The following is a 23,899-nucleotide window of genomic DNA, read 5'->3' on the forward strand; positions in this document are numbered from 1 at the left end:
TTACTCCTATTATCACTGTTTCTTCGTTCTCTTGCTATCTTTATTTAAAAAGGCTGGAATGTAATTATTATTATTATTATTATCAGGTATTTGTAGAGCGCCAACAGATTCTGCAGCGCTGTAAACATAGTCGGTGTACAGGATAGCTTTGTAGGGGTCAAGTGGGTAGAGGGCCCTGCCGAGCGTTTCACTGTTGTAGTCGGCTCTTATGAAGCGATCTGTAAACAGCTGGGCCCATAGGCTTACAATCTAAGGGGTTCAAGGGGAAAGCAATGGCGTTAGGAAAGGTTAGTGTTGGTTGTATGCATCCCTGAGTAGTAGAGTTTTTAGGGAGTGCTTGAAGCTGAATGTAAGCTTAAGAGCTGGCCCATTTTTGGATCAGAACCTGGGTAGCGCTTGCTGATTGGTGGCTACATTTAGACACCAAGCAGGAAGCGATATCCAGGTGCTGTACCCAAAAAATGGTCCAGCTCCTAAGCTTACATTCCTGTTTTTTCAAATAAAGATACCAAGAGAACAAAGAAAAAATGATACTAGGAGTAAATAAGAAAGGTGCCTAAATTGCCTGCTCTATCTGAATCATGAAAGTTTAATTTTGACTTTACTGTCCCTTTAAAATCCTAATATATTGAATCGATAGTTATGAATATTTTATCTATTTATTTATGTTTATGTCTCACAGAACCAGTAATACTTCCTGCTGTAATGCCTGGGGATTCCTTTGCTGTTCCTTTACATCTGACATCCTGGAGATTACAAGCTCGGCCTAGGGGAATGGGAGTATTTTTTTGTAAAACGCCAATTCATTGGACTAATGTAGTAAAAGCAGGAGAGGTGTCCAGCAGTAAGCGGGAGTGTTATTCCATGGATGCCGAAACAAGCAGATATTTCAGGTAAATAGCAAATAGCTTCCTTTTTTTTTTTTTTTTTAGACCAGTTTCATGATTCAGATAGAGCGTGCAATTTTAAACAACTTTCTAATGTACTCCTATTATCAATTTTTCTTCCTTCTCTTGCTATCTTTATTTGAAAAGCAAGAATCTAAGCTAAGGAGCCGGACCATTTTTTGTTCAGCACCTGGGTTACGCTTGCTGATTGGTTAGCTAAATGTAGCCAGCAATCAGCAAGTGCTATACTGGGTTCTGAACCAAAAATGGGCTGTCTCCTTAGCTTAGATTCTTGCTTTTCAAAAAAAGATAGCAAGATAACAAAGAAAAATTGATATTAGGAGTAAATTAGAAAGTTGCTTAAAATTGTGTGCTCTATTTGAATCATGAACGAAAAACACTGGGTTTAGTATCCCTTTAACTATTTTAATTATTTTAATAAAGACTGACAAAGTTTAAAGTGACGTAAAATCAAGATATTTGTTTTCTATGCTTGTTTGTGCTGGTCACCTAGTGAGAATTGAATCCCAGAGGACCACTGTCTGTGCACAAACATACTGTCAGGGCCAGTAATAATTGAACAGCCAACTGATGAGTAATGATGTCGGTGAACACTATCTCAGTGCTCTTGATAAAGTTTTGGATAGGACTTACAATTGTTACTGTACACTAAGCAGTAAGGAAGTAGCGTGTCATGAAGAGGATGATGTAGTCTAGCAGACCAGTGCCATTAATAACTGACATAAGCCAAAGAGGTAGAAAGATCCAAGTCAAACACAAACCAGATGAAAGGGGAGCAAAAGCTTAAAGGGACAGAAAGATAAAAATTTAAATGTGCATGAATGTATTTGAATTTTAAATAGACTTATTTTTACAATATACACATGCACATTTCAATATGACCTTTCTATCCCTTTAAGGCAGATTAATCAAGATACAAAGAGGAAAATCAGTAACCTGGAATACAGTCAGAATAATAATTGCACACTCAGAAATAAAAAAAAATACAAATGTGACAAGGAAAGCTGATGTCATAGATAGGAGCAAAATTTAAAGGGGCTCTCAAGTCAAAATAAACTTTTATGATTCAGATACAGCAGCAGTTTTAAGACACTTTCCAATTTACTTCCATTATCAAATTTTGCCCAGTCTTTTTACATTCACATTTTTTGGGGGGAACAAGGTTCTACTGAGCATGTGCATAAGCTCAAAGGGTATACGTATACTAGTGTGTGATTGGCTGATGTTTGTCACATGATGCAGGGGCCGGAAAATGGAAGAAAAAATAAATTTGTCAGCAAAAAATCTGCTTATTTGAAATTCAGAGTAGGTATTAAATCATTGTCTTTTTATTATGCACTTGTTAATTATGCAGTTCTACTGCATTGAGTGCATTGAAACGGGCTAAAAATAGAAACGATGAGTCAAGTTCAAAATATTTTGTCAAATATAATATAAAGTAACATAGTGTAATAATTGAACAAATTGTGGGCAGTAATACATGCTTCAAGCACCACGTGGAAGTACACACAATTTGACATTGACGTCTCCTCAAAGGTCCCTGTGGGAACCTAAATTGGCTTAATTGGATTAATATGGTTGAAGTCCCTAAACATGTCTGGGTCTGTGAATCTGGAGCTAGTATCCATGAGTTACCTGTTATTGGGTACCCTTTCTTTTTCATCATATATTTAAAACATACATTTAATATTTAGATCTTTCCCTTCAGGTTTGCCATTATTCATTAGCAGATTTTGTGTGCAAATTTTTTTTGAAAACCAATTCTAAATCACATATTTGATGTGGGACACATGAAATTGTTATTCTCTTCTCTGTGTTATGTAATCACAGATTGTAGGACATTGAGTTTGTTTGTTAAAGGGATACTAAACCCACTTTTTTTTTTTATTTACTCGTATTATCAATTTTTCTTCATTCTCTTGGTATCTTTATTTGAAAAAGCAGAAGGAAAGGTTAGGAGCCCCGGCCCATTTTAGGTTTAGCACCTGGGTAGTGGTTGCTGATTGGTGACTAAATGTAGCCATCTTAGGTCCTCCCCGGTCTCGTGCGTTCTTGTGCAATGCTAAATGCCCCTGTCCGCCGTAGCTTGATAAATTGACCACTAAGTATGTGCAATTTTAAATGTAAATGTTACTTTCAGAAGTGCTGTCCTGATGGAGTTCCAACCGATCCCCTTGCAGCTGTTTTTTTTGTTTGTTTGTTTATTTATTTAAAGGAGCGGCGAGCGTTTCTGCCAATCCCTCTCGCTCCAAACTGAACAACACATCAATAGTGACTGACCTGCCCCAGTACACGAGAGTGAAAAATGTTTTGAAACAGTTTTCAAACAATTGCCTTCTGTTAAGCAGAACCACTAGCCACTCATTTAAATAAATAAAAAAAAGCAGCTGCAAGAGGGGTGGGTGGGGGTTTTAGCACTTCAGAAGATAAAATTTATGTTTAAAACTGCATATTAAAGAACTGCTTAAGGAGATATTGTAGTTCTAAAGATTGTTAGTACTATTTGCTGTACTTTATGTACTTAAAGTGATGCTAACTAAACTTTACATGTTTTAAAATCAGGTCTGAAATCTAAGCAATATTTTACAGGGACTTTAATTAATCACTGCTAATAAAGATGTGCTTTAACTTACTTTTTATCTAGCTGTGCCATTCTAATCCCCTACGCTCCGGACACCCACTTCAAAAACTCATATTTCTTTGTGAGCTAACAGTTTGAACTGTTATCCAATTGGTACTCTAGTCGTACGGCACTTTGTGCAGCTAGATCGGCACTTGGAGAACAGTTCAAACTGTTAGCTTACAAAAATATGAGTTTTAAAGTGGGCGGCCAGAGTGCAAGTATTAAAATGGCATGGCTAGGAAAAAAAGCAAGTTACAGAGGATCTTCATTAGAAGTGATCAATTAATGTCCATCTAAAATATTGCTTAGATTCCGGACCTTATTTTAAAACATGTAAAGTTTACCATCACTTTAACAAACACCTCTCCCTTTCACTTACTCTGGGTTTAGAAATAAAATGCAAGCAGATTAAAGGAACCAGTATTTCAACCTGTAAAAAGTGTGTGATTTTAGTTTCTACACTTGTCCGTTTAAAGGTAAAACTCTTCATTAGTGAGTGTTACTTAGGGCATGAGCTAAGATATGATAATTATAGTAAGTAGTAATTAAAGTGATGGTAAATTCAAAACCATTTTTTGCCATTCGATGTAAGATTTAAAAATAATAATAGTTTAATTAATGAAAACACACAAATGTAAAACTTACTTTAGTAATAGCTACTTTGCTATTGCATGCTCCAGCAGCCCCAACATTAATACCTTATTTTTTTTTTTTATTATTTTTACGTTTTTGCCGTTGTCCAAGTAAAATTGTGGCATTTTGGGATGTTTCACTGTAGCAAAAACAAACCAAAAAAAAAACCCAGGATCTTTTGCGCATGACATTGGTAACGTATTCGCAAAAACATAATTTATGTAAGAACTTACCTGATAAATTCATTTCTTTCATATTGGCAAGAGTCCATGAGCTAGTGACGTATGGAATATACAATCCTACCAGGAGGGGCAAAGTTTCCCAAACCTCAAAATGCCTATAAATACACCCCTCACCACACCCACAATTCAGTTTAACGAATAACCAAGTAGTGGGGTGATAAAGAAAGGAGTAAAAAGCATCAACAAAGGAATTTGGAATTCATTGTGCTTTATACAAAAAATCATAACCACCATAAAAAGGGTGGGTCTTATGGACTCTTGGCAATATGAAAGAAATTAATTTATCAGGTAAGTTCTCACATAAATTATGTTTTCTTTCATGTAATTGACAAGAGTCCATGAGCTAGTGACGTATGGGATAGTAATACCCAAGATGTGGAACTCCACAGAAGAGTCACTAGAGAGAGAGGGATAAAATAATAACAGCCATTTTTCGCTGAAAAAAATAAATCCACAACCCAAAATATAAGTTTTTATTCTCATAATGAAAAGAAAAAAACTCAAACATAAGCAGAGGAATCAAACTGAAATGGCTGCCTGAAGAACTTTTCTACCAAAAACTGCTTCCGAAGAAGCAAATACATCAAAACGGTAGAATTTAGTAAATATATGCAAAGAAGACCAAGCTGCTGCTTTGCAAATCTGATCAACTGAAACTTCATTCTTAAAATCCCACGACGTGGAGACTGATCTAGTAGAATGAGCTGATATTCTTTGAGGCGGGTCCTGACCCGACTCCAAATAAGCCTGATAAATCAAAAGCTTTAACCACGATGCCAAGGTAATGGCAGAAGCCTTCTGACCTTTCCTAGAACCAGAAAAGATAACAAATAGACTAAAAGTCTTCCTGAAATCTTTAGTAGCTTCAACATAATATTTCAAAGCTCTTACCACATCCAAAGAATGCAAGGATCTCTCCAAATAATTCTTTGGATTAGGACACAAAGAAGGGACAACAATTTCTCTATTAATGTTGTTAGAATTCACAACCTTAGGTAGAAATTTAAATGAAGCCCGCAAAACTGCCTTATCCTGATGGAAAATCAGAAAAGGAGATTCACAAGAAAGAGCAGATAATTCGGAAACTCTTCTAGCAGAAGAGATGGCCAAAAGGAACAATACTTTCCAAGAAAGTAGTTTAATGTCCAATGAATGCATAGGTTCAAACGGAGGAGCTTGAAGAGCCCCCAGAACCAAATTCAAACTCCAAGGAGGAGAAATTGACTTAATAACAGGTTTTATACGAACCAAAGCTTGTACAAAACAATGAATATCAGGAAGATTAGCAATCTTTCTGTGAAAAAGAACAGAAAGAGCAGAGATTTGTCCTTTCAAGAAACTTGCAGACAACCCTTTATCCAAACCATCCTGAAGAAACTGTAAAATTCTAGGAATGCTAAAAGAATGCCAGGAGAATTTATGAGAAGAACACCATGAAATATAAGTCTTCCAAACTCGATAATAAATCTTCCTAGAAACAGATTTACGAGCCTGTAACATAGTATTAATTACTGAGTCAGAGAAACCTCTATGACTAAGCACTAGGCGTTAAATTTCCATACCTTCAAATTTAATGATTTGAGATCCTGATGGAAAAACGGACCTTGAAACAAAAGGTCTGGCCTTAATGGAAGTGGCCAAGGTTGGCAACTGGACATCCGGACAAGATCCGCATACCAGAACCTGTGAGGCCATGCTGGAGCTACCAGCAACACAAACGATTGTTCCATGATGATCTTGGAAATCACTCTTGGAAGAAGAACCAGAGGTGGGAAGATATAGGCAAGTTGGTAACACCAAGGAACTGCTAACGCATCCACCACTTCCGCCTGAGGATCCCTGGACAGGTACCTTGGTAGTTTCTTGTTTAGATGGGAAGCCTTCAGATCCATTTCTGGAAGACCCCACATCTGAACAATCTGAGAAAACACATCTGGATGGAGCGACCACTCCCCCGGATGTAAAGTCTGACGGCTGAGATTATCCGCTTCCCAATTGTCTATAACTGGGATATGAACCGCAGAAATTAGACTGGAACTGGATTCCGCCCAAGTAAATATCCGAGATACTTCTTTCATAGCTTGGGGACTGTGAGTCCCACCCTGATGATTGACATATGCCACAGTTGTGATATTGTCTGTCTGCAAACAAATGAACGGTTCTCTCTTCAACAGAGGCCAAACCTGAAGAGCCCTGAAAATAGCACAGAGAACAAACGAGGCCCCTTGAACTACTACTATCTCTGACACCAAGTCAGAGATAGTAGAACATTGGGATTTAAGGATATTAATTGTGATATCTTTGTATAATCCCTGCACCATTGTTTCAGCATACAAAGCTGGAGAGGTCTCATATAAAAACGAGCAAAAGGGATCGCGTCCGATGCTGCAGTCATCAGACCTAAAACTTCCATGCACATATCCACTGAAGGTTCCGACAGGCTGAAACCAATTTTAATCGTCTCTTGTCTGTTAAAGACAGAGTCATGGACACTGAATCTATCTGGAAACCTAAAAAGGTGACCCTTGTCTGAGGAATCAAATAACTTTTTGGTAAATTGATCCTCCAACCATGTTTTTGAAGAAACAACACTAGTTGATTTGTGGAAGATTCTGCAGAATGTAAAGACTGAGCTAGTATCAAGATATCGTCCAAATAAGGAAACACCGCAATAGCCCGTTCTCTGATTACAGAGAGTAGGGCACCGAGAACCTTTGAAAAGATTCTTAGAGCTGTCGCTAGGCCAAATGGAAGAGCGACAAAATGGTAATGCTTGTCTAGAAAAAAGAATCTCAGAAACTGATAGTTATCTGAATGAATCAAAATATGAATATATGCATCCTGTAAGTCTATTGTGGACATATAATGCCCTTGCTGAACAAAAGGCAGAATAGTCCTTATAGTCACCATTTTGAAAGTTGGCACTCTTACATAACGATTCAAAATTTTCAGATCCAGAACTGGTCTGAGTGAATTTTCTTTCTTTGGGACAATGAATAGATTTGAATAAAACCCAAGACCCTGTTCCTGAAACAGAACTGGTATGATTACCCCTGAAAGCTCCAGGTCTAAAACACACTTCAGAAAAGCCTGAGCCTTCACTGGATTTGCTGGGATGCAAGGTCTTACTCTGAATCCTATTTGGTACCCTTGAGAGACAATACTCTGAATCCATTGACTTTGGACACAATCTGCCCAAATGTCTTGGAAGAATCTTAATCTGCCCCCTACCAGCTGAGCCGGAATGAGGGCCGCACCTTCATGCGGACTTGGGGGCTGGCTTTGTGTCAGGGTGCCAGGAATCAGACTGAGACGAGAAGTGCAAAAATAATCACACCTTTATTAATAGCAAAAAATAATAAAAAGTCCACAAGTCAAATAACAAGCCAGGAATCAAAACCAGAGCTGGTAATCAGACGAGCCGAGTCAGGAGCCAAAGCGAATAGTCAGACGAGCCGGAAACAGGAACGAGGAAAACAGCAGAGTCAGGAACAAGCCAGAGATCATGAACCAGGAAGGACGTCAGGCAGCCAGATAATACACAGGTACTCTCACAAACAGGTCTGAGACAACGCAAAGGCAAAGCATACTGTACAGAGGCCCTTTAAATAATAAGTGATGACATTACAATTCTGAGACTGCATCCTGTCTCACATGGATGATGCACACCAGTCTGGCCATGAAAGGAAGTGCAGGAATTGAGCAGCATCCCCCACAATGCACCATAGTCAGGAAGAGAGGTGAGTAAAATGGCTGCCAGCAGCACATGGCAAACACAACAGGGAAAAATCCCTGACACTTTGGTTTTGATTTACTCCAACTTGAAGAAGGTCACCAATTGGAACCAGATTCTTTGGGGGAAGGATTATGTTTCTGTTCCTTATTTTGTCGAAAGGAACGATAATGATTAGAAGCTTTAGATTTACCCATAGGTCTTTTATCCTGAGGCAAAAAAACTCCCTTCCCTCCAGTGACAGTTGAAATAATCGAATCCAACTGAGAACCAAATAACTTATTACCTTGGAAAGAAAGAGATAGTAATCTAGACTTAAATACCATGTTAGCATTCAAATATTTGAGCCACAAAGCTCTTCTAGCTAAAATTGCTACAGACATTGATTTAACATCAATTTTGATGATATCAAAAATGGCATCACATATAAAATGATTAGCTTGTTGAAGCAAACGAACAATGCTAGACAAATCAGGATCCATTTCCTGTTGCGCTAAACTTTCCAACCAAAAAGTTGATGCAGCTGCAACATCAGCCATAGAAATGGCAGGCCTGAGAAGATGGCCAGAATATAAATAAGCTTTCCTTAGATAAGATTCAATTTTCTTATCTAAAGGATCTTTAAAATAAGTACTAACTTCCATAGGAATAGTAGTACGTTTAGCCAGAGTAGAAATACCCCATCAACTTTGGGGATCTTTTCCCAAAACTCCAATCTAACTGCTGGCAAAGTATACGATTTTTTAAACCTTGAAGAAGGAATAAAAGAAGTACCAGGGCTATTCCATTCCTTAGAAACCATATCAGAAATAGCATCAGGAACTGGAAAAACCTCTGGAGTAACCACAGGAGGTTTATAAACAGAATTTAAACGTTTACTAGTTTTAATATCAAGAGGACTAGCTTCCTCAATATCCAATGTGTAATCAACACCTCTTTTAACAAGTAACACATATACTCCATTTTAAATAAATAAGTAGATTTGTCAGTGTCAATATCTGAGGAAGGATCTTCTGAATCTGATAGATCCTCATCAGAGGAGGATAATTCAGTATGTTGTCGGTCATTTGAAATTTCATCAACTTTATGAGAAGTTTTAAAAGACCTTTTACGTTTGTTAGAAGGCGGGATGGCAGACAAAGCCTTCTGAATTGCATCAGCAACAAAATCTTTTATACTCATAGGTATATCATGTACATTAGATGTTGAAGGAACAACATGCATTGTACTATTACTGATGGACACATTCTCTGCATGTAAAAGCTTATCATGACAACTATTACATACCACAGCTGGAGATATAATCTCCACTAATTTACAACAAATGCACTTAGCTTTGGTAGAACTGTTATCAGGCAGCAGGATTCCAACAGTGGTTTCTGAGACAGGATCAGATTGAGACATCTTGCAAATGTAAGAGAAAAAACAACATATAAAGCAAAATGATCAATTTCCTTATATGGCAGTTTCAGGAATGGGAAAAAAATGCAAACAGCATAGCCCTCTGACATAGAAAAAGGCAAGAGGCACATAGGAATGGGGTTTTAAATAATGAATTTTTTTGGGCGCTATCAACATCCGGAAATAACACACTCGCGTCATTTAAGACGCAACCTTGTGCAAGGAACTCAGCGTCAACTACGACGCCGGAAATGACAAATTTGCGTCATCGGACGTACCTTGGCGCCAAAAGAATTCTCGCGCCAAGAATGACGCAATAAACTTTGGCATTTTGTGCCCTCGCAAGCTTAATTTTGCCCGCAAATTTTAATGAAAAAACAGTCAATTGAAAAAAAGACTATACCCCAGGAAAGAAAAATATTTTCCCAAATATGAAACTGATAGTCTGCAAAAGGAAATATACATAAACCTGACTCATGGCAAATATAATTACAATACATATATTTAGAACTTTACAGGGGCGGAACTACAGGGGGTGCAGAGGCCGCAGGTGCGACTGGGCCCCTGAGAATGGGGGCCCGGCTAAAAAAAAACGTTAACCTACCACTGCCTGCACTGATATCATGTGAGTGTGACATGACTACAGGGGTTAGTTTTTCTGTTTTACACATTGGTGTTTATGTGTTTGTGTGTGTGTGTGTGTGTGTGTGTATGTATGTGACTGTGTGTGTATTTATGCATGTATGTGTGTTTGTGGAACCAGCAAATTACAGACCTTGTTACTACAGCATGGGGGGCAGGGGGTAAACAGTGTCACTATACAGTACCACTATATGGGGGGGTGGACCATGTCACTGACTACTGTGGTCACTTTATAAAGTAGTGGGCAGGTAGGGTCAGGCCAGCCATCTCACCGGCAGATTACAGACTGTGTCACTAACTTACTATATACAGTACTGGGGGGTTAAATAGTGTCACTATATATATATATACAGTAATAGGGGGTCAGGCCATCTCACAGACTGTGGGCACAGGGTACCTCCTTTTGCAGACATGTAATCTGATTCACATTTTTTTCTGTGTTAAATGTAAAAAAAAAAAAATGTATTAAATTCACCTTTTTTTGGAGGGGTGGTGGGAGGGCCCTTCTTAGATTCTTGCACCTGGGCCCTGTGGTTTCTAGTTACGCCTCTGGAACTTTACATTAACATAAAGAGCCAAACCATAGCTGAGAGTGTCTTAAGTAATGAAAACATACTTACGGAAAGACACCCATCCACATATAGCAGATAGCCAAACCAGTACTGAAACAGTTATCAGTAGAGGTAATGGAATATGAGAGTATACCGTTGATTTGAATACGGGAGGTAGGAGATGAATCTCTACGACCGATGACAGAGAACCTATGAAATAGATCTCCCGTGAGGAAAACCATTGCATTCAATAGGTAATACTCCCTTCACAACCCTCTGACATTTGCTGTACTCTGACTTCAAAATGCTGAGAAGCGCATATCAACGTAGAATCTAAGCACAAAGTTACTTAACCACTTCCATAGTAGACAAACACCTAGATTACGAGTTTTACGTTTACAGGGGTGCGGTGCGAATGAGCAGTTTATGCTCACCGTTCACTTGCAGACAGCGCTGGTATTACGGGTTTTTACAAACCCGGCGTTAACCGCAAAAAAGTGATTTATTATCCCCTAATCTGCCGCCCACAACGTCGCCACCGCTATAATAAAGTTATTAACCCCTAAATCTAAGTCTAACCCTAACACCCCCCCTAACTTAAAATTAATTTAAATAAATCTAAATAAAATTAATACAATTCACTAAATTATTCCTATTTAAAGCTAAATACTTACCTATAAAATAAGCCCTAAGCTAGCTACAATATAACTAATAGTTACATTGTAGCTATCTTAGGGTTTATTTTTATTTTACAGGCAATTTTGTATTTATTTTAACTAGGTACAATAGTTATTAAATAGTTCTTAACTATTTAATAACTTCCTAGTTAAAATAAAGACAAATTTACCTGTAAAATAAAACCTAACCTATGTTAAAATTGCACCTATCACTACACTATAATTAAATTAATTACCTAAATTAAATACAATTAATTACAATTTAAAAAAATATCTAAAGTACGAATAAAAACAAACACTAAATTACAGAAATTAATAAAATAATTACAAGATTTTTAAGCTTACACCTACTCTAATCCACCTAACAAAATAAAAAAGCCCCCCAAAATAAAAAAGCCCTACCCTACACTATATTACAAATAGCCCTTAAAAGGGCCTTTTGCGGGGCATTGCCCCAAAGTAATCAGCTCTTTTACCTGAAAAAAAAAATTACAAATCCCCCCCCCCAACATTAAAACCAACCACCCACACAACCAACCCTACTCTAAAACCCACTCAATCCCCCCTTAAAAAACCTAACACTAACCCCTTGAAGATCACCCTACCTTGAGACGTCTTCACCCAACCGGGCAGAAGAGGTCCTCCAGACGGGCAGAAGTCTTCATCCAGACGGCATCTTCTATCTTCATCCATCCGGCGCGGAGCGGCTCCATCTTCAAGACATCCGACATGGAGCATCCTCTTCTTTCTTCGTCCGACGACTGAATGAAGGTTCCTTTAAATGACATCATACAAGATGGCGTCCCTTCAATTCCGATTAGCTGATAGAATTCTATCAGCCAATCGGAATTAAGGTAGAAAAAATCCTATTGGCTGATGCAATCAGCCAATAGGATTGAGCTTGCATTCTATTGGCTGATTGGAACAGCCAATAGAATGCCAGCTCAATCCTATTGGCTGATTGGATCAGCCAATAGGATTGAAGTTCAATCCTATTGGTTGATTGCATCAGCCAATAGGATTTTTTCTACCTTAATTCCGATTGGCTGATAGAATTCTATCAGCCAATCGGAATTGAAGGTATGCCATCTTGGATCACGTCATTTAAAGGAACCTTTATTCAGTCGTCCTACGAAGAAAGAAGAGGATGCTCTGCGTCAGATGTCTTGAAGATGGACCCGCTCCGTGCTGGATGGATGAAGATAGAAGATGCCGTCTGGATGAAGACTTCTGCCCGTCTGGAGGACCTCTTCTGCCCAGCTTGTATGAAGACTTCTGCCTGTCTGGGTGAAGACTTCTCAAGGTAGGGTGATCTTCAAGGGGTTTTTTTAAGGGGGGATTGGGTGGGTTTTAGAGTAGGGTTGGTTGTGTGGGTGGTGGGTTTTAATGTTGGAGGGGTATTTGTAATTTTTTTTTACAGGTAAAAGAGCTGATTACTTTGGGGCAATGCCCCGCAAAAGGCCCTTTTAAGGGCTATTTGTAATTTAGTGTAGGGTAGGGCTTTTTTTATTTTGGGGGATTTTTTATTTTGTTAGGCGTATTATAGTAGGTATAATTAGTTTAAAAATAATTGTAATTATTTTATTATTTTCTGTAATTTAGTGTTGTTTTTTTTTCGTACTTAAGATATTTTTTTTCAATTGTAATTAATTGTATTTAGTTTAGGTAATTAATTTAATTATAGTGTAGTGTTAGGTGTAATTGTAACTTGTTAGGTTTTATTTTACAGGTAACTGTCTTTATTTTAACTAGGTAGTTATTAAATAGTTATTAAATAGTTAATAACTTTTAGTTTTAAATAGGAATAATTTAGTTAATTGTAGTAATTTTATTTAGATTTATTTAAATTATATTTAAGTTAGGGGTTAATACATTTAATATAGTAGCGGCGACGTTGGGGTCGGCAGATTAGGGGTTAATAAATGTAGGTAGGTGGTGGCGATGTTAGGGCCGGCAGATTAGGGGTTAATCATATTTAACTAGTGTTTGCGATGCGGAATTGTGACGGTTTAGGGGTTAATATATTTATTATAGTGGCGGCGATGTCCGGTACGGCAGATTAGGGGTTAAAAAATTATTTTAGTGTTTGCGATGTGGGGGGGCCTCGGTTTAGGGGTTAATAGGTAGTTTATGGGTGTTAGTGTACTTTTTAGCACTTAAGAGTTTTATGCTACAGCGTTGTAGTGTAAAACTCTTAACTACTGACTTTAAATTGCGGTATCAGTCTTGACAGGAGAGGCTGTACCGCTCACTTTTAGTCAGACTCGTAATACCGGCGTTATGCACGTCCCATTGAAACTATAAGATACGCAATTGACGTAAGTGCATTTGCGGTATTTCCGAGTCTGGCCAAAAAAGTGAGCGGTGAGCCTGTCATTTCAAGACTTGTAATACCAGTGGGTGTTAAAAAGCAGCGTTGGGACCTCTCAACGCTGCTTTTTAACCCTAACGCACAACTCGTAATCTAGCCTAAAGTTTGTAAAACTGAATTGTGGGTGTGGTGAGGGGTGTATTATTTATAGGCATTTTGAGGTTTAGAAAACTTTGCCCCGCCTGGTAGGATTGTATATCCCATACATCACTAGCTCAGGGACTCTTGCCAATTACATGAAAGAAAGATCCTTTTTTTTTTCTTCTTCATTGAAACATGCCAAAATGACGTGATTTTGATTGGACAATGGTGAAACGTCTCAAAAAAAAAAAAACAGGTATTAGTGTCAGGGCTGCCAGAGCACTAAAGTAAGTTTTAAATTTGTGTGTTTTCATGAATTAAACTAATACTACTTTTTAAATTTTACATTGAATGTCAAAAAACAATATCACTTTAAGGAGATATATCTGTTTCTATCTTTTGTAAAGCTTATGGCGATTGCTTGATTTTAAATATATGCAGCTAAATCAAAAATGTAAATGTAATTTATTTTTAGTATACATACAAAACAATGTCTGTGATCTTTTAGGTTCTGTGTGGCTTTAAAGAAGGATAATTATCCAGAATATATGCCATCAAGCATCTTTTCAGATAGTGCTAAACAAATATTTCGACAACCTGGGCATACAATTTTTCTGCTGCCAACAGTTGTGGTCTGTAACCTGTTGCCTTATGAACTTAATTTCTATGTGAAAGGAACACCAATCAAAGGAACCTTGAAATCTGGCAAAGAAATGGCGCTGCATACAGCAGACACATCTCAAAACTTTGAGCTTGGTAAGATTCTTATTTTGCATTAGGTAGACTTATGAAACTTAGGATTTAATTACCCTTTAATAGAACATAAAAATATTTGTAATGCATGGCCACCTTGGCCATGTTTTCCTGGACACTTATAAGTTATACATACTACAGGGTGTGCAGTGGAGAACATGCATTGTGCACCTAAACAGCACACAAATAGTGACTGTGGACAGCACTATTCATGTTCTTCCCTGCATACCCTGAAGCATGGGTAACTCATAAGTATCCAGGAAAACATGGCCGAGGTGCCAACCCTAATGGCATTTCAACTGAGCCTTCTTGTGATTCAAATGTGCATTTGCTTACCATGTGTGGTCCAAGTTCCATCCATATTGTATTGCCTGATGCCACCATGCATAGGAGATGAATGTGTGTATTTAAGACCTAGGACCATATCAGCAAGCACAGTAAACTTTATTGTAGCACTGTTATCTTTTAAATGTTGCATTTTGCAAACACAAATGTATTCAGTTAATGTTTTTAATTTTATTCAATATTTTGTTCCCTTTAAAGTGATTTTTCGCTTGATTCTTAAAATTATTACCATTTAGTGATAGTTAACATTGCGCCGTTCCTCCGCCTACATATCATACTCTATTTTTGTCTTTGATGACGAATCCAGCTTCATTCAATCGTTGCGTGCCCCCTTTGGCATCCAGCTCGTGGGGCACAAAAAAAAAAAAAGTATGAGATGTGGGCGGAGGAACGGCACAGTGTTTACGATCACTAAATGGTAATTATTTTAAGAATGAAGCGTCTTGTAATTATTTTTATGAATGAAAGTGCCCCTCTTTTTATGAATAATTATAGATAGTGTGGATTCAATAGCCAAAGTTTACAATCACTTTAAGCTAGTACTGCATGCTCACAAGGGTGGTATGTGCTTTACCCTCTTATTATTTTTTCCCTGTGCTAATGATTTACATTAAATACATTTATAATTATATTCATAGCAGATAACAACCATTAAGTACTGATTGTAAAATGTCTGCATAAAAGCAATTATCTACTATTTCTGTTTCTCCACCAGTAAGGATCTGTTTTAAGTCAAACGTGGTTTATGAAAGAAAGTAATCATCTCTACAGAAGTTAGTTATTGTGCATTCCAGTACATCTTCTACAAAAACGTTCATTATAGAGTTGTGGGTAGCAGGACAATTTAACAAATCTTGTTAAAAGCATATTTCCTTCTTAATATAAGGAGAGTCCACGGCTTCATTCCTTACTGTTGGGAAATACTGAACCTGGCCACCAGGAGGAGGCAAAGACACCCCAGCCAAAGTCTTAAATACCTCTTCCACTTCCCCTATCCCCCAGTCATTCTTTGCCTTTCGTCACAGGAGGATGGCAGAGAAGTGTTAGAAGATTTCAGAGTTGTTCGTCAGGAGGGATATATGCCTTTCGTTATGGAACTGGAGTTTTAAGTAGTCTTGTCAGCCTCTCAGTGAGAGCATTGACAAAAGTTAGAGTCTGGTGATGCAGGGAGAGTCTTTCTGCGAACCCATCCAGACTGCCTGCTAACAGTTTCTTAAGCATCCAGTGTTGACAAGTTTCACTGTCTGCTTTCTTCACTCAAGTCCATGTCAGGAGCAATACTACAAGACTGTTACACTTGAGAGGCTGTGTTTCTGTTCCACAGCACGGATTCTGGCAAGATCGTTTCAATTTTTACTTATGTTGAAATTGCTGAAGACAGTCACAGTGTGACTCTTTTTATCTTTACAGAATCGTGGGTTAATATCTCCTGAGGGAGGTTATTGAACAGTGGGGATTAATCAAATGTGTTCTTTGATTTATGCTGCTTTATGTGTGAGATTTATTCTGGGCTCATAGACTGTTGTTACGCGGTAACGGAACATACAGGTGTTTTACTTTCACTTTGAACGCTAGCAGGGGCAGTCCTGCATTGCGCACCACGTGGCCGGGTGTGGTCACACTTTCGTTTTCACTTTCCTAACCGAGCTAGCTGTAGGAGAGGTTGCTTCTTCTCTGGTTGCCTGGGTATAGGAGGTGGTGAGTTCCCCAGTCATTGGGGGTATAAAGGTGCAGTTTTTGTGAGAAATAAAAAGGGCATTTATTTGTATCCTACTGTTGTTAGCGCAAGCTATGGAGGATCCTGATATGCTTGAGGGTACTTCCTCAATTCCTAATTGTAATACCTGTCTATATTGTGAGGAGGCCTTGGTGTGCCCGCCCTCTCAACTATGTTCCATATGCATCAACAAGGTTATTATGTCTAAGAAGGTTAACCCCTTTAGTACGACTGAGCCGTCCACCTCTGAGGACTCGCCATCCTGTGAGGTGCATACCCATCAATCATCTCCATTGTCACATGCAGCTTCCCGTAGCAAGCCTGATCCTCCATCTGGAGGAAGCCTTTTACCATCAGACTTTACCGCGCAGTTAAAGATGGAGGTGTCTGAGGCCCTTAGTGCTCTACCTCGCCCTGCTAAGCGAAAGGTTAAACATAGCTCTCCAGTCCAGGGGACATCCAGTGATTTGCTTAATTTGTCTGCCTTTCAAGTATCCTAGAATGGGTCTGAGTCGTCAGAGGGTGAATTTTCTGGATCAGAGTCTGCTACCTCTAGGCCTCCGGCTGCGGAGGAACACCTACGTTTTCTTCTAAAGGAGGTTCTGTCAACATTCGAGGTTCCAGAGGCCAAGTTGCCTGATGATCTTTTGATCCCTAAATTAGACAGAGTGTACGAGGATTGGGTAGCCCCACTAACTTTTTTTGTACCTGTAAAAATGGGGAATATTATTAAAAACTAATGGGATAGAATTGGATCTTCCTTTTCCTCTTCGTCTTTCTTTAAAAAATGATTCCCGGTCCCGGACTCTCATCTGGAGTTGTGGGGTTCCGTCCCTAAGGTGGATGGTGCTATCTCCACGTTAGCTAAGCGTACTACTATCCCTCTTGAGGATATCTCGTCTTTCAGAGAGCCGATGGATAAAAAGATTAAAACTTTTCTCAGAAAAATGTTTCAGCATACGGGATATTTATTTCAACCGGCAGCGGCTGTTGCCTCGATTGCTGGAACTGCGGCCTACTGGTGCGACTCCTTAACGGAATTGATCGAGGTGGAGGGTCCCCTCGACGTTATCCAAGACAGAATTAAGGCTTTGAGATTTGCTAATTCTTTTATCTGTGATGCAAACTTGCAGATTATTCGCCTGAATGCTAAGATGGTTTCTCAGTGCAGACGCGTCGGGCGCTATGGCTGAAGTCCTGGTCTGCAGACATGACTTCTAAGTCTAGACTACTTTCCCTCCCTTTTAAGGGAAACATTTTATTTGGTCCAGGCCTTCCTACCACAGTATAAAAAAAGAACAAATCTAAGGGACAAGGATCTAATTTTCATTCCTTTCGTTCTGAAAAGTCCCAACGTCAGCAGTCCTCCTCTAAGCCCGAGCAAACCAAAAGCACTTGGAAGCCGGCTTAATCATGGAATAAATCCAAGCAGAACAAGAAGCCCGCCGAGAACAAGTCGGCAAGAAGGGGCGGCCCCCGATCTAAAGCCGGATCGTGTAGGGTGCAGACTTTCGCGGTTTTCAGACGCTTGGTTCAGGGACGTTTAGGATCCGTGGGTCCTGGAGGTCATAGCTCAGGGATATAAGATCCCTGATTGGTTTTCTCAACCACCCAAGGGCAGATTTCTCCTCTCAAGCCTGTCTTTAAAACCATAAAAGAGGGAAGCCTTTCTTGGGGGTCATTTTCCCGGTTCCTATCGCAGAAAGAGGTTTGGGATACGTCTCAAAAAAAGGGGAAACTTTTCGCCCAATTCTGGACCTAAAGTGCTTAAACAAATTTCTTAATGTCCACTCGTTAAAGATGGAGACAATAAGGTCCATTCTTCCTCTAGTTCAGGAAGGACAGTTCATGACCACTATAGATCTGAAGGATGCTTACCTTCACGTTCCAATCCACAAGGACCACTTCCAGTTCCTAAGATTTGCGTTCCTGGATCAGCACTTCCAGTTCATTGCACTTTCGTTTGGTCTAGCTACGTCCCCAAGAATCTTTACAAAGGTTCCAGGAGCTCTCCTGGCCGTCGCCAGAACCCAAGGTATAGCAGTAGCTCCCTACTTGGACGACATTCTGGTTCAAGCACCATCCTTTCGGCTAGCAGAGGACCATTCGGCATCTCTTCTCTCTCTTCTTCGATCATATGGATGGAAGATAAACTTAGAGAAGAGTTTTGGGTGGAATTCCTGGGTACTATAATAGATTCAATATCCATGAGGATATTTCTAACCGACCAGAGACGGTGCAAGCTAGCTTTGGCATGTCTTGCCCACCGGACCTCCTTAAGGCCATCTGTGGCTCAGTGTATGGAGGTAATTGGTCTCATGGTGTCCAGCATGGACATAATTCCTTTTGCCAGGTTCCGTCTCAGGACACTACAGTTGTGCATGCTGAGGCAGTGGAAGGGTGATCATTCGGATCTGTCTCAACAGATTTCCCTGGACAACCGTTCAAGAGAATCGCTCTTTTGGTGTCTCTCTCCAGATCATCTGTCCTTTCTCAGACCATCCTGAGAGATTGTGACTTCGGACACGAGCCTCTCAGGATGGGGAGCTTTTTGGGATGCCAAAAAGGCACAGGGCCTGTGGTCTCAGGAGGAACGCTCCCACCCGATCAACATTTTGGAGCTTCGAGCAATCTACAATGCTCTGAAGGCTTGGCCTCTTCTGGGTTTCTCCCAGTTAATCAGATTTCAATCAGACAATATAACCTCAGTGGCTTATAACCAACATAACCACAGCAGACAATCTTTTCATCCGGGGGAATGGTCTCTCCATCCCGAAGCGTTTGTGTCGATATGCAACAGGTAGGGGACTCCGGAGATAGATCTCATGGCGTCTCGTCTCAATGCCAAACTACCCAGATATGAGTCGAGGTCCATGGACCCTCAGGCAGAGCTAATAGATGCATTAGCGGTGCTTTGGAGGTTCAATCTAGTCTACCTTTTTCCCCCATTACCACTCCTTCCTTGGGTAGTGGCCCGCATCAAGCAGGAGCAGGTGTCAGTAATACTGATTGCTCTATCGTGGCCACGTAGGACTTTGTTCACTGACCTAGTGAGAATGTCATCTCCTCCATGGAAGTTACCTTATCGCAGGGATCTGCTGGAACAAGGTCCTTTTGTTCATCAAAATCTAGATTCTCTGAGGCTGACTGCGTGGAGATTGAACGCTTAGTCCTAGCAAAGAGAGGTTTTTCTGAGAGAGTTATTGATACTCTCATCCAAGCTCGTATGCCAGTTACTCGTCTCATCTATCATAAGGTGTGGAGAACCTACTTATTCTGGTGTGAAGAGCATGGTTTTCCTTGGCATAAAGTTAAGGTTGCCAGGATTCTGTTGTTTCTCCAGGATGGTTTGGAGAAAGGTCTTTCGGCCAGTTCCCTGAGGGGTCAGATTTCGGCCTTGTCTATTTTACTGCACAAGAGGCTCTCTGAGCTTTCAGATGTTCAGTCTTTTGTTACGGCTCTGACTAGGATTAGACCTGTGTTCAGATCTTTGGCTCCCCTTTGGAGTCTGATTCTGGTTCGTAAACGGGCTCCGTTTAAACCTATGCATGAAATTGATATTAAATTGTTGTCCTGGAAAATTCTCTTTCTACTGGCTATTGCCTCAGCACACAGAGTATCTGAGATTGCCGCCTTGCAATGTGAGCCTCCTTATCTGGTGTTTCATTCGGATAAGGCTGTCCTACGTACTAAGTTAGGGTTTCTCCCTAAAGTTGTGTCAGACCGCAACATCAATCAAGAGATTCTTCGAAGGAACGTTTACTTCATAATAATAATAAGTTTGTGCTTTGAAGTTTTATCTTCAAGCTACTAAGGATTTTAGACAAACTTCTTCCTTGTTTGTGGCATATTCTGGGAAGCGTAAAGGTCTCTTTGACTTCCTTATCCTTTTGGTTGAGGAGTCTTATCCGCTTAACCTATGAAGCAGCGGGACATAGACCTCAGAGAATTACGACTTATTCTACTAGAGCAGTGACTTCCTTTTGGGCCTTTAAGAACGAGGCCTCTATGGATCAGATTTGTAAGGCGGCTACCTGGTCTTCCTTACACACTTTTTCTAAATTATACAAGTTTGATGTTTTTGCTTCAGCTGAAGCAGCTTTCGGAAGAAAGGTTTTGCAGGCTGTGGTGCCCTCAAATTAGGGTCCGCCTCTTTTCTGTCCCTCCTGTTATTATTCGGTATCCTCTAGAGCTTGGGTATGTTTCCCAACAGTAAGGAATAAAGCCGTGGACTCTCCTTATATTAAGAAGGAAAACATGAATTATGCTTACCAGATAATTTAATTTCCTTCTGTATAAGGAGAGTCCACGGCTCCCACCCGTGTTTCTCCGATGGACGGACCCCTAAATTTTGTGTTTTCTTCTGGCACCTTTTATACCCTGATATTTCTCCTACTGTTCATTGTTTCCTCTGCAGAATGAGTGGGGGAGAGGTATTTAAGCCTTTGACTGGGGTGTCTTTGCCTCCTCCTGGTGGCCAGGTTCAGTATTTCCCAACAGTTAGGAATGAAGCCGTGGACTCTCCTTATACAGAAGGAAATTAAATTATCTGGTAAGCATAATGTATGTTTTTTTCAATGTTATGTCTTCAAACTAAGTTCTCATCTAAAAGATAATCGCCTAGATTACGAGTCTTGTGTTAGCCTTAAAAAGCAGCGTTGAGGGGTCCCAACGCTGCTTTTTAACGCCCGCTGGTATTACGAGTCTGGCAGGTACAGGTGTACCGCTCACTTTTTTTCCGCGATTTTCGCATACCGCAAATCCCCTTAGGTCAATTGCGTATCCTATCTTTTTAATGGGATTTTCCTAACGCCGGTATTACGATTGCTGAAAAAAGTGAGCGGTAAACCCTCTCCTGTCAAGACTCCTACCGCATTTAAAAGTCAGTAGTTAAGAGTTTTATTGGCTAACGCCGTAACATAAAACTCTTAACTAAAGTGCTACAAAGTACACTAACACCCATAAACTACCTATGAACCCCTAAACTGAGCCCCCCCCCACCACATCAGAAACACTTTAATAACATTTTTAACCCCTAATCTGCCGACCGGACATCGCCACCATTGTAATAAATATATTAACCCCTAAACCCCTGCACTCCCGCCTCGCAAACACTAGATACATTTCATTAACCCCTAATCTGCCGTCCCTAACATCGCCGACACCTATCTACATTTATTAACCCCTAATCTGCCGCACTCAACGTCGCCGCTACTATATTAAATTAATTAACCCCTAAACCTAAGTCTAAACCTAAGTCTAACCCCCCCTAACTTAAATATAATTTAAACAAAATAAAATTACTATTATTAAATAAATTAATCCTATTTCAAACTAAATACTTACCTATAAAATAAACCATAAGATAGCTACAATATAACTAATAGTTACAGTGTAGCAATCTTAGGATTTATATTTATTTTACAGGCAACTTTGTATTTATTTTAACTAGGTACAATAGTTATTAAATAGTTAGTAACTATTTAATAACTACCTAGTTAAAATAACTACAAATTTACCTGTAAAATAAATCCTAACCTTAATTACAATTACACCTAACACTAAACTATCATTAAATTAATTACATAAACTAACTACAATTAAATAAAATAAACTAAAGTACAAAAAACCCCCACTAAATTACAGAAAATAAAAAAATAATTACAAATTTTTTAAGCTAATTACACCTACTCTAATCCCCCTAATAAAATAAAAAAGCCCCCCAAAATAATATTCCCTACCCTATCCTAAATTACAAATAGCCTTTAAAAGGGCCTTTTGCGGGGCATTGCCCCCAAAGTAATCAGCTCTTTTACCTGTAAAAAAAAAAGACAATACCCCCCCAACATTACAACCCACCACCCACACACTTTACTCTAAAACCCACCCAATCCCCCCTTAATAAAACCTAACACTACCCCCTTGAAGATCACCCTACCTTGAGCTGTCTTCACCCAGCCAGGCACAAGTGGTCCTCCAGAGGGGCCAAAGTCTTCATCCGATCCGGCCAGAAGAGGACATCCAGACCGGCAGAAGTCTTCATCCAGACGGCATCTTCTATCTTCTTCCATCCGGAGCGGAGCGGGTCCATCTTGAAGACATCCGACGCGGAGCATCCTCTTCCATCCGACGGCGACTGAAGAATGAAGGTTCCTTTAAGTGACGTCATCCAAGATGGCGTCCCTTCAATTCCGATTGGCTGATAGAATCCTATTAGCCAATCGGAATTAAGGTAGGAAAAATCCTATTGGCTGATGCAATCAGCCAATAGACTTGAACTTGCATTCTATTGGCTGATTGGAACAGCCAATAGAATGCGAATTCAATCCTATTGGCTGATTGGATCAGCCAATAGGATTGAACTTCAATTCTATTGGCTGATTGCATCAGCCAATTGGATTTTTCCTACCTTAATTCCGATTGGCTGATAGGATTCTATCAGCCAATCGGAATTAAAGGGACAACATCTTGGATGACGTCACTTAAAGGAACCTTCTTTCTTCAGTCACCGTCGGATGCTCCGTGTCGGATGTCTTCAAGATGGACGCGCTCCGCTCCGGATGGAAGAAGATAGAAGATGCCACCTGGATGAAGACTTCTGCCGGTCTGGATGTCCTCTTCTGGCCGGATCGGATGAAGACTTCTGCCCCTCTGGAGGACCACTTGTGCCCGGCTGGGTGAAGACGGCTCAAGGTAGGGTGATCTTCAAGGGGGTAGTGTTAGGTTTTATTAAGGGGGGATTGGGTGGGTTTTTAGAGTAGGGTTGGGTGTGTGGGCAGTGGGTTGTAATGTTGGGGGGGTATTGTCTTTTTTTTTTACAGGTAAAAGAGCTGATTACTTTGGGGCAATGCCCCGCAAAAGGCCCTTTTAAGGGATATTTGTAATTTAGTATAGGGTAGGGAATTTTATTATTTTTGGGGGCTTTTTTATTTTATTACGGGGATTATAGAAGGTTTAATTAGCTTAAAAAAATTGTAATTATTTTTTTATTTTCTGTAATTTAGTGTTTGTTTTTTTTGTACTTTAGTTTATTTAATTTAATTGTAGTTAGTTTATGTAATTAATTTAATGACAGTGTAGTGTTAGGTTTAATTGTAATTTAGGTTAGGATTTATTTTACAGGTAAATTTGTAGTTATTTTAACTAGGTAGCTATTAAATAGTTACTAACTATTCTATTGTACCTAGTTAAAATAAATACAAAGTTGCCTGTAAAATAAATA

The 23,899-nt window shown here is 39.5% G+C and overlaps 1 protein-coding gene across 3 annotated transcripts in view; it reads left to right on the top strand.

Annotated features, from left to right (window-relative positions):
* The window catches only part of VPS13D (vacuolar protein sorting 13 homolog D), a 1,255,097-nt gene that overhangs the window by 589,130 nt on the left and 642,068 nt on the right, over nt 1-23,899 (top strand). For all 3 annotated transcript variants that reach the window (XM_053690423.1, XM_053690422.1, XM_053690424.1), the window contains 2 exons: nt 683-893; nt 14,371-14,618. In XM_053690423.1, the coding sequence (XP_053546398.1) occupies nt 683-893; nt 14,371-14,618 (459 nt within the window). The remainder of the gene's footprint in view (nt 1-682; nt 894-14,370; nt 14,619-23,899) is intronic.

This window comes from Bombina bombina, chromosome 8, assembly GCF_027579735.1.
Source record: "Bombina bombina isolate aBomBom1 chromosome 8, aBomBom1.pri, whole genome shotgun sequence".
Classification (NCBI taxonomy): domain Eukaryota; kingdom Metazoa; phylum Chordata; class Amphibia; order Anura; family Bombinatoridae; genus Bombina; species Bombina bombina.